This window comes from Sinocyclocheilus rhinocerous, unplaced genomic scaffold (assembly GCF_001515625.1).
Source record: "Sinocyclocheilus rhinocerous isolate Xijiao unplaced genomic scaffold, SAMN03320098_v1.1 scaffold1, whole genome shotgun sequence".
NCBI lineage: Eukaryota > Metazoa > Chordata > Actinopteri > Cypriniformes > Cyprinidae > Sinocyclocheilus > Sinocyclocheilus rhinocerous.
In genome coordinates this window covers 38,992-51,025 of record NW_015638974.1, presented here as the reverse complement: position 1 = coordinate 51,025, position 12,034 = coordinate 38,992, and the positions used below count along the sequence as shown (strand labels likewise).

At 35.6% G+C, this 12,034-nt stretch overlaps 1 protein-coding gene across 1 annotated transcript; it reads right to left on the bottom strand.

Annotated features, from left to right (window-relative positions):
- Positions 1 to 1,591: 1,591 nt before the first annotated feature.
- LOC107750450 (transmembrane protein 192-like) lies at positions 1,592 to 10,293 on the bottom strand. Its single transcript, XM_016565820.1, has 6 exons — positions 10,140 to 10,293; positions 9,439 to 9,591; positions 8,810 to 8,981; positions 7,683 to 7,820; positions 3,664 to 3,766; positions 1,592 to 2,066 (listed from the first exon to the last, which is right to left on the bottom strand). Exons 1-6 carry the CDS (start codon positions 10,167 to 10,169, stop codon positions 1,943 to 1,945), a joined length of 720 nt encoding a protein of 239 aa, XP_016421306.1. The 5' UTR covers positions 10,170 to 10,293; the 3' UTR covers positions 1,592 to 1,942.
- Positions 10,294 to 12,034: the final 1,741 nt, after the last annotated feature.

Here is a 12,034-nt window from a genome sequence, read left to right as displayed (position 1 = left end):
ATTTCAGAGAAACATTCCATAAACGATGTATAGATAATGTATTGCTAATGTTTTGAGAACGCAACTTTGAATGAACATTCTATTAATGCTACTGGAAAAATGTTTGTTCATATCTTAGAGAGAACATTCTCTGTTAGCTGGGTACCACTCCATTGTAATCTGGGCGTTAAGCCACAGCCGAAACAAACAGAGAGACTTTGGGTAAATACCCTGGACTAAATGAGCTGGGAAATTATTGGATCTTTATAGCCATGCGACTTTCTCTCAGATGGGGAGTAAACACAAACACTCCACACCCACCCACACACACACAAAAGAGTGGAAACCTGCATAGCCTGAGCAGAGACACACAGCCGGACGAGAAAAGCCCTACCCCCGTAAATACACCCCATTTTAACTATCTGCCACACACACTGTAAAACTTTGGTGGGACACCTAGTAATGCCAGTCCTCAGAAACACCTGGTGTTTTTTCTTTACAGTACAGCTTGTAGATGGTTCTTACATTAAAAGCTATATGTTACTCAACAGTTCAAATTTGGGTGGTTGTTCATGTTGAAATGTGTGTGTGATGTGACACTGTATCTGTGGGGGCACTGTGACAGCCTACCGGAGCCGCCTACTGTTTTCAGACATTCTGGAGAGGTTGTCACCTTTAACCTTTACTCTATGACCCCCACATAAGCCAGAGCTAGTCTGGAGTTAAGAAAACACACAAACACACACACACACACAATTTCATGAAAAAAGAATTTGTGATATCAGAGAGGACCCTCACAACTGTCAACATCATTAAATCTCTTAAAATAAAATCTTTCCTTTTTTTTAACTGTGAAATGTCATGTGGTGCAACCCTTCAAAAACTATACACTTAAAATAATTATAATACTTACTAATAATTGTAACAAAAGATCTTAATTTTATGTTTAAAATTCTTTCACTATATCATAAAATGTCTAAAAACTTAAACTTGAAATAATATTAAGCATTTTGATTATTACTTGGTTGAACACCGTATCTAAGTTTTCCAAAACCATATGTAACCAACATACAAAAAGTATATTTTGTCTAAGTACCTGATGTGTTTTAAACAAAATTTTAATCTAGTATTATCTTACCTCTTTCTTTATCTTGACCCTTTTTTAATCATCAAACCGTGAGCACATTAAAAACTCAACCAACCTAATTCAATAAAATCTGTGGAAATTTTATTCCAAAAAGTAGTTTCAATCATTTTATTCACATTACTTCACACAAAAGACAGTAGTTCATAACATCTGTGACATCAAGCATCAGGACTAAAGCGGTCATGTTTTGAGAATGGCTCCAACACATACATACCACAAGAAACATCATTCTGATACATTTCTTACACACAAACACCAATGACACACTAAAGAAACCAAATTAAGTATGATTAACTATCGCTGTACCCTCTTATTCATGCTCTCACAGGCACGAACAAGGAAAACCACAAGTTACATGATAAAGCTTTTAGTTTGATTAGATCTCGCTATCCCATAAACTCATAATGAGCATCTTTACTGAACATTTCTGCAGCAATTAAGTATGATTAACTATCGCTGTACCCTCTTATTCATGCTCTCACAGGCACGAACAAGGAAAACCACAAGTTACACGATAAAGCTTTTAGTTTGATTAGATCTCGCTATCCCATAAACTCATAATGAGCATCTTTACTGATCATTTCTGCAGCAGTTTTTTGACTTCCTAATTGCAGCCATTGTCTACCCAGACTTGTCGTCATGGAAACGTGAAAGCGTTGTTAGAGAGGTTACCAGGGTTCATTTCCCACCAAAAGCCTTCTGATCAGTGAGCCATGGCTGCCGATGCCAGTCAAGATAGACGCTCACACACACACACACACACTCGCACGCAAGGCTTCAGAGCCCATCATGAGTCACTCGCTCGGTTTGCATGGGTCAGGCTCTGATCTGCTGGGCGGTCAGCGTGAGGATCCTCCTGCTCAGGACGCTGTTGTGCTGTTTGAGATAATCAATCAGGTCCGCCTGCTTTTCCACCACATCCTCCAAACTGGAGCCGTCCCTGTGAAATAAACCACAGAACACATGTGCACCTGTCTGAACTGTCCACAGCACATGGGATTGAAATGTCAGTGTGTGTGTGCCTATGAAAACATTAGCCACACAGAAAACACCTTATATTTAGGGATGCCCCAGCAGCACAGACTGTTCTGGGAGATACAGATAACTATATATTGGTCAGCATGAGATATGAATCCACATTTTGCGAGACACCAAACGTCTATAGTGGAAAACTGCTTTTTATTTTAAAACAGGTGTAAGTGTAGAAAACGATCTTTCATAAACTACAATCATTTAACTAATGTAGGCCTACTATGAATCACTGGAATGAAGAAATTATACATCCATATGGACCAACTTTCTTTTAAAAATGTACAAAAATATAAAATAAAAATAAAAAACTGTGACATGGACAAAAAAAAAATCATACAGGGTCTAAGAAAACATTCATTCATTATTTATTTATTGTTTGTTTGTTTTTGAAAATGATTATTTGGCTAGAATATACATAAAATATTTATTAACAAAATATTCATTATTCAGTTGTCTTCAGTGTCACATGACCCTTCATAAATTATTCTAATGCTGATTTGGTGTTCAAGAAACGAACAGCAAAAGAACAGCATTTATTATTTTATTATATATTATTATTATTATTTATTAGCATTTTTGTAACAATGTGAAAGTCTTTACTGTCACTTTTGATCAATTTAATGCATCCTTGCCGAATAAAAGTATATAAAAAAAAAATCTTACTGTTCAAGTAAGGCTAGATTTACTTAGCCTTATCTCCAAATGACTACAGCCCCATTGACTCCGCACATTTATTGAATGAACACTGTGCATTGTCCTAACTGATTGCACTATATTGTATGTATAATCGTTTTCTATTCTTAACTGTAATAAATTTATTTTAAACCTCTTAAATCAATTTTTTAATCATTTTCAAAGTTTTTAAATTCCTTGTTTTATTGTTGTGATTATTTTTTTATTTTCTTTTATGTAAAGCACTTTGAATTACCATTGTGTATGAAATGTGCTATATAAATAAACTTGCCTTGCCTTGTTCCCAAACTTTTAAATGGTACCATATATATTTTAATATTCCAAAGGTTCAAAAAAGACTGCAACTTTCTGCTGTTGTAGCCTATTTGATTTAAAATGAAGAGCAGTTTTCCAATGTAAAGTATAATAGGCTGCTGATTTCATTATTTATTTAATTTTATAATAAACTAATTCTATGAATCATTACCAACCTGTTTTATTTATTGGACAGATATCATTAAAAAGTGAAATTTATCAGACAATATTTTTTAGAACAACGCATCTTTGATCATTTACCAAGGACAATTTGTATATGTGCTACTGGTCGACCAATATACGTTCTTCGAGAGAGTAGACAAATTAAATTGAAAATGAAAAAAAAATGTACTATAAAAAATGCACATTATCCACTTACAAAGGCTGTGGGTTTACTTTGGAGCTGACACAACAGGAAACTAATACTTTTCTAAATGGCTTCTCAAAATGACCAAATATAAACGGATTAATATCTCTGGTCAATATATATATATGGCTCTTTCACCAATGTGTTTTACCTGAAGCCTGTCTCTGTATGTGATCCGCTGGAGCAGGCATGAGAGCGCTCTTCTTCCGTCACATCAGGATGTGGCTTCTTGCTATTAAACTTCACCACATGTACTAAAACACACAGAAAACAAGATGATAAATATACAAAATTAACAAGAACGTAGTTTTCTCATTTGTTTCTCCAACGCCCTCTCACACGTCCTTCCTCACAGTAATTTCAATATACGGCAGGGTCCAAAAGTCTGACAGCAGAAAATCTAGGAATTTTTTTCTCCATTTCAATCTGGAACTAAGCTAAACTTTTTTATAATCCATCTTTTCCTTTACACTCTCATTCTTATACTAACTCCTCCTTTAACATAATAAACAGGCAAAGTATTTACCATTGAAAAATCAGACAGAAATGTTGATAGCTGTGGTGTGTCTGACGATGCAAGACACGCTTTAACGTCGTAAAACCTAAAACGTTGCTACTGTATTTTTTACGGTAAAATTCCAGCAACCACAGCTGCCGGTTTTTTACCGTAAATTTTACGGAATTTTTTTTGCAGTGTAGGTGTGTGAAGACACACGTTCAGTGTGTGTGAGCAGGAGTCACGTTCAGCGCGGATATTCTTCACCGTAAGGTGTGCTAGTAGACGCGTGGCTCGTGTGTTTTGTGAGCGTGAGAAAGCAGGGCAACTGTGTGATTTCACACGTCACTTCCCTCCTCTCTCACACCTTTAATGTGCCTCTCAATCAGCAAAATTTTCACTCCATACACTACGACAGCACAGCAAGTTTAAGCTGATTCAATCAGAATCTGAACTCAAGATTCTAGAGTTCACAATAAGTGCATGATGTCAAAATAGTGCAGATTGGGGGGGGGTAGCTGGTGTAGCCAGTATGGCTCTTCTATTAAATGTAATATGTAAATGGCTCTTTTTAAAAATGTAGTATTACTTAGTTTACGGCATACACACAGTTTGATAGCAATTGATGGCAGATGCCTTATGTCTTGAGCGATGACGTGTCAAACAGTTGACAAAAATCACCAGAGCAACATTTGCGATGTTATGAGACGATACTTCTATTTCTCTTTGCATTCTAATACTGAAATAATTACATTCTTCACCTTTAAAATGCATAAGATAGCTTGTGCTATCGGATCAAACAGTTCTAAACACATCTGTCTAAAGATAATCAAAGTGGAAAATATCTCAGGGTCTCTGAATACATTCTAATTAGACCATAATCACCAAAAACAGTAACACACATACACAAACACCTCAGCGTTGTTCCTGACCCACACCTGGCCAACCCATCACAAACACACCAATCAGATAAAACTGCTCTTTCTTCAATCACCTGCAGGAAATGGGGGCCAACAGGCCATTGAGTTGGGCAGGAAGGAGGTCAGGGATTCCCTCTTTAGAGATAATGCACACCTTTTCTCTTGCTCTGAAGTGCCATATAAATGCAACCTATAATAGTAAATGAAGCTTAAGCAGTTAATTTATGTGAGTTTAGATATGTAATGCTGGAAGGTTATTAAGGGTAATTTGTCAGTTCTGTCACCACACATCAAGAACAGTCTTTAAAGAATGTTTTTAAAGAGAAAGAGCGAGTCTTTCTGATATACGTGCCACATTCCTTATATCTCCGCTAAACAGTGGTGCTTCCCTCCACAAAAGACACCATAAAAATAAACACCATTATAATAACACAAAGCTAACGGTCAATAATTCATTTGCATTCTAACACAATGTTGCACAGAAGTCCAGGGCATCGAAACATTTAGCACTTTTGTGCGACATATCCAAGCGGCATTCATTCTAAAGCTAGGAATGAAAAATAATGCACACTTCAAATCATTACATTCCCTCAAGCATCATATTTCAGCATTCCACTCTAATGCCTTCCTTGAGCGCATCTGGACGCGACAAGCGCATGTTGTCCGTGCATCGCGGTAAAACAATGCGGGTCCCAATCACCTCCCTCGCCCCCTTTGAAGGGCCCTAAACTTCCTTTGAAGTGCAGAGGCGGCATACGGCCCATACAAAACGCTGCATTCATGTTCAAATGAAGAGAGAGAGGCAGAGATACAACATCACAGAAGACACTTCAAAGACCCTGGAGCACGACTCTGACCTAACTGCACCTTCCTTTAGGAAAGGGACAGAGAGATGGATATATGGATAGGAGGAGATAAACGGTGGTTAAATGGATAGAGATCACTCGTTAGCACAATAAATAAATGTGTGGAAAATAAAGGGTTTTTGATTGAGACCTGGGTTTATTCTTTTGGGAATAATCTCATGTGGGAGTCTCGTAAATTTGTAGATGTACGGTAATTACATTCACCTATTATGTCTACTGCCATTTTTTTCATTAAAATTTTTTTTTTTTATTGTTTATTACAAATTATATTAGCAGCATAATTTAAGTGAAAAAGTTGAAATTAATAATTTGAGAGTTTGGTCATTATGCAGAAGCTTTTAAGCATAATGAATTCTGTTCTGTTGATCATGTTATCCACAAGATTTTTAAATGTTCCAAAGAGCATCAATGGAAGCAAAAACAAAAACAGAAAAGGAGCAGAATATTACATATTTCTTATTAATTTCACAAAACATTATTTCCAGATTTTGAATTTTTTTACTCACATACACTTCCATTCAAAGTTTGGAGTTTGTAAGATTTTTAAATGTTTTTGGAAGAAGCGTCTTATATTCACCAAGGCTGCATTTAATACAGTAAAACTGTGATTTTGTGAAACAGTATGAAAATCTAAAATAACGGTTTTCTGTTTTAATACATCCGTTTTAAAAATGTAATTTATTCCTGTGACGCAAAGCTGAATTTCCAGCATCATTACTCCAGTCTTCAGTGTCACGTGATCCTTCAGAAATCATTTGAATATGCTAATTTGCTGCTCAAGAAACATTTCTCATTATTATTAAGGTTGAAAACAGATGTGCTGCTTAACATTTTTTGTGGAAACTGTGATACATTTTTTCATTTAATGCATTCCTGCATTCCTGCAAGATAAAAGCATTAATTATGAGTATTTATAATAATTAAAAAAAGAATATTATACTGACCACAAGCTTTTGAACGCTTGTGTATACACATATAAATACATAAACAAGCATCTAAAACATTTCCCTCACCTCATGCATAATTCAGAGTGATATAGGAGACATGGGGTGAAATCTGCTGATAGACTCATTGAGAATGAAGTGAGCGAGTGAGGGTGTGTCTCTATAGATAACATGTGGTCAAGCTTCAGTTCACTAATCATCTCTGGAATCCAGGCACTGATACGAGAATGTGTGTGTGTGTGTGTGTCAACAGTAAAGACAATGCCATGGTGTATTAGGGTGGGGTGGATTCAGGTTGCCTTTGGCAAAGATGAGCCGTATGTCCATAACAAGCCTCTTCCCCCAAATCATGGTCCTTCTCTTTGACATTCTCTCAAACATCTCCATTTCTTACCACGGGAGAGCAAAGAACTGTTTGTTATTTTATCATAAGGAGCACAAAATGCAGGAAAAAGGGGATGAGAGGGACAACAGCTGCCTGGTGGGTTTCTAAAGGGGTAAGGACAGAAGCTTGGGTATTGTAATGCATGCTGGGGGAAGGGGTGCATGTACTATTACTTGCAATTAGCCATCAAAATGAGTGTATATTTTGAGCAGTAGCATTTCAGAGAACAGGTTATAATATGATGATGTGAGTTACAAAATGACCAATGTTTTATATAAATAAACTAAACAAACCCACATAATTCCACTGCCAGAAGAACAAAAAAAAGAAACAAACAAAAAAAAAAGTTAAAAAAAACTTCAGTTTCATGGCCAGTGAGATATGCTTATTGCCATTGTCAGGGTGTGGCAAAAAAAATAAAAAATAAATGTTGGACCCTGTGTGCACGTATAGGAATGTGAAAAACGGGAATGTTTGGTGTAGGATTCTGTGTTATTAACTATGCAGAAATATCATTCAGAATGAATGATGAAGAAATCTTGTGTGTATGTGTGAGCACCTGTATATCTAAGCAAGCATATAACTGACAGCAGTAGCTCCAGACAGATGATGGCCAACAGAAGATATACAGACAGATTCTTCACACTTGCATCCAGCATAGAGGATGGAGCAATTACAGTCAGGATCGCTGCATTACCTATGTAAGAGAGAAAAAGAGAGCAATTCTGCTTTATATTAACCACTGATATCTGTACCAGCCATTAAAAATCCATTCCTGTATATAATAATATTTACTTATATAATATATATATAATTTAATTTGATTAGGCTTCTTTACTAAATGATAAACCGCATTAAATCTGAAATTTGGTCGTGGTTCAGTTCAAATCACATTGAGTATTATGGTATGATTCACAATTATTGACTAAGACATTCACTACTGTTCAAAAGTTTGGGGTTGGCACGATTTTTTTAATGGTTTTGAAAGAAGTCTCTTATGCTCACCAAGGTTGCATTCATTGATCAAAAATACATCAATATATGTTAATTTTTTTTCAGCATCATTACTCCAGTCTCACATGATCCTTCAGAAATCATTCTAATATGCTGATTTGCTTTTCAAGATACATTTATTATTAATAACGATGCTGAAAACAGTTGTGCTTTTTAATATTTTTTTTTGGAAAGTGTGATACTTTTTCAGGATTCTTTGATGAATAGTAAGTGCATAAGAGCAGCATTTATTTAAAAGTTCATTTATTTTTGCAAGAATTAAAAAATCTTTGTCACTTTTGATCAATTTAATGCACCTTTCTAATTTCTTATCTTATTAATTTCTTTATTAAAAAAACTTTTTGGAACGGTGCTGTAAATTTACCATATTAGAAAATGAGAGAGAGAAAAAAACAATTAGACTTAGTCATGAAGTGTATTTATGACAATAAATGAAAGCAACTGTGCATAAACTATTAAATTTCATCATCAATATATATTTAACGATAGCTTCTGTGCTGCCATCTAGTGGCCATTTGTGAAATATAACAGCTATTTGGACGTGACTGAAAGAGCACTTTAGCATCAGTATTAGCAAAAGATTCTATTAATAGAGATTGACTTTATGAAGTGGTAAAAAAACGGTGGTGGGGGAAATTAAAATAGTGTGTGTGAAACATCTTTTTTTTTTACCTGCAGAGTGAATAAGCAGTGGAAGGTTTTTTATTCCTCGGGTCAGTCTGTAGAAGTCCAGATAACCTCTCCGTCTCACGGCGCTGTGGTGATGCTGAACAAATCTATCATATATAAAGACCATCACCCAGAGTGAAACTTTTCCCAGTAACACCACAGTCTTGCAACAATACTACAGCGAGAATATAAGTTACGCCTTCTTTCTTTGCGTGAACGTTTGGGCGGCGTTATGCAAATCTTCTCACATCGTGACGTAGACATGTGGGGTGTGTTAGAACGAGCCGTTTTAGGTAGGCGTGGTTGACTCTTAACTTTCATAAAGAATATCTCTTTGGATTTGAGACTTTAGTCTTTGCAACTTTACAGATCTTCTTTATGCACCAAGAGCTTGTAACACTCCAAAGAGAAAGGAAAAATTGAAATCGCATCATATGACCCCTTTAAGGTTAAAGATTCTTGTCAAACTGTCATGTTTTTAAGTGATTTTCCTTTGTGGAGCAACATTTAACATTGATAATACTCACCATTTGTGTCTTATTTTTCAATTAAATTATCTAAAAATTGTTAAATCTTAAGTTAAGTCATTATCCTTCTCAAGTAAGTGCAGTGAAAACTGTTTTTATACTCACGTGTAAAAACGAGAGGACACCCACTGCCCAATGAGTGGGTAATTTCTGAAACTCTCTCTTAATCACTGACTCCAGTACATCTTGGGATATTAGTGGTCCATCAATAAGAGGGTCATCGTCAGTGCTTTGAGTAAAATCTACATTTGTGTTATTCTGGCCACAGAAACAAAACAGACACATACAGGTTAGACTGTGCGTTGTAATATAGCATCCATAATACACTACAGCAATTAGCTGAAAGCTGCTTTGCAGGCATTAAATGTTACTTTGAAGTCATGCATTTCAAAGTGATAATGAATAAACTGTATTAGGGCCTAATAATGACTCACTATTACAAAAACATTCTGTAAAAGGCTCCTTTCACCAGTTGAACGACCTAGGGAATGGCGCCATTATCAAAACATTTGGTGATACGAATAGCAGCCACATAAGAGCTATTGACATAAGAGTCACCGAAAGGAGTTTAACTCTGATCATAAGTGCAGTGTATATTCTTCTACTACACAAATACACACACACAACATACAGACAACCAAAAACAGCAGCAGCAGCTCAGACAAACAAGTGTGTTACTTAACAGTACATATAAACCATACACATCAAAGCAACAGTCTGTCATATCAGGGCGATTTGGAAATGAGTAGTTGTATTACAGCTGCTCTCGTGAAAAACAGCAATCGAAATAAAATGTTTATACGCACGCCATAAGCCGAGGTACGCTCAGACTCCATCACACTGCCTGATCAATCATCACGCATAAAGGAAAAAAAGATTCTGATTTAAGAAAACGCTCGGACAAACATTTCTAAATTAGACTTCCGGGTGGCGACATTACCAATCCTACTACGAGAAAGGCTTGGCTCATGAATATTAATCACGTGACGTGACGCTCGTCATTCAGATTTAGGTGATTGGCTCAAAGCGAGCACAAAAGCACGCCTCATGAATATTAACCAGAAGTTTACATAGCACCAGCACCTCCATTAATGATTTTCCTGTTTTTTTTCTTTAACAGTGTCAGTGTCAACTTTCATTGTTAAAAAAAAGTTAATAGGGTTAAAACGCGTATATGTTTTCATGTGCCGATATGTATTGTGTCGATGAGGGGAGGTCGCGCTTGCGTGTGGGATATGTCCTTTCCACATTTTGTCAAGTGTTTTGGCAAATTTTGTACCATTCTTTGAAAGCCAATGAAAAAATAGCGTGCGGAAGGCTTACAAGGGAAAGAAAAATCTCCAGTTCGTTGTTATTCATAAATTCATTGATACATGTACAGCACAAAATAACTTGTGCCGACCTGATCTAAGAATCTTTTCAAACACATTTTGGGATTTATTAATGTGCGCAGCAGCAGACGTTAAGCACTGCAGAGTTAAGCACACAAATTACATGAAATCATTATCTAAGAGTAGCCTAAATAAATAAATAAAGATAAAATATATGAGAAATATAATGGGTGTGATGATTTTGGAATACTTTTCCCATTACATTCTACATTTTAATGTTTAGATGAGAGTAAGGACTGCTTGGCTGTGAAAATTCTGCTTCAAGTTGTGTTCTATATATTCACTTCTAAATTATGCACCATTTATTTAAATATTATATATATATATACACACACACACACACACACACACATATATAACTGTCATGAACATTAGAACTAAGGGACTCTGGCAAGATACAATGACAACATTTAATAATTTAGCACTTCTTTCCAAAAAAGTCTTACATCATATATATATATATATATACTGGCTTATAAATAAAGAATTATACAGTAATTCAAATGTATTCATTTACATAGAACATTTATTTGATTTTGTATTTTATTTTTAAGACATCCTTTTAATCATAGGTGAATATATGTTAAATACTGTTAGAAACTTGGCAGAGGTGTGCTATGCCTATGACTTCCATAGACTTAACAATGTGTCCAACTTTGACGGGTCATAGCGCCGAACGAGGATTTCATAGAAACACGTGGATTACCACATTTGAAGAGCCTGGCAAGCTGTGTGAGAACATACCTCGCAATGGGGTATAAGTTGTAGGCCTACCCCTGGGGCACAACTGCTACCAGAAATTGCCCCATTGACATACTATGGTAAAGGAACTGAGCGCAAATATTTTTCCAACTATGGTAACTTGCATAGGCATTTTGCATTGAACATAACTCTAGATGACAATGTCATACAGACATATTGGGGTGGTTTCATTTTACTCAGGCAACCAATCAGTCTCTCAGGATCATTGTGAGGCTGTCAAGCCACGCCCCAGCAACCATTTACGACACACACACATATATATACATATATATATACATATACATATATATCATAGACTGTATATATATATTAGATAAAATATTTTTTTATATTTAAGATCAAATGAATGGAGGCAGATTGGTGCTTATATGTTCAATTATAGTGTCCGTTTTTGCATTATTATTACAGTAAAATCTGAACATAAAGCATTATTTATAAGAAAAAATTGAAGAAAAACTTATATTTATTTTTTTCTCATTCCCTATTTATTTTATTTCCTATTGCAGCCATTTCTGACCATGAAAAGTATAAGTGTGACTGTTTTATGA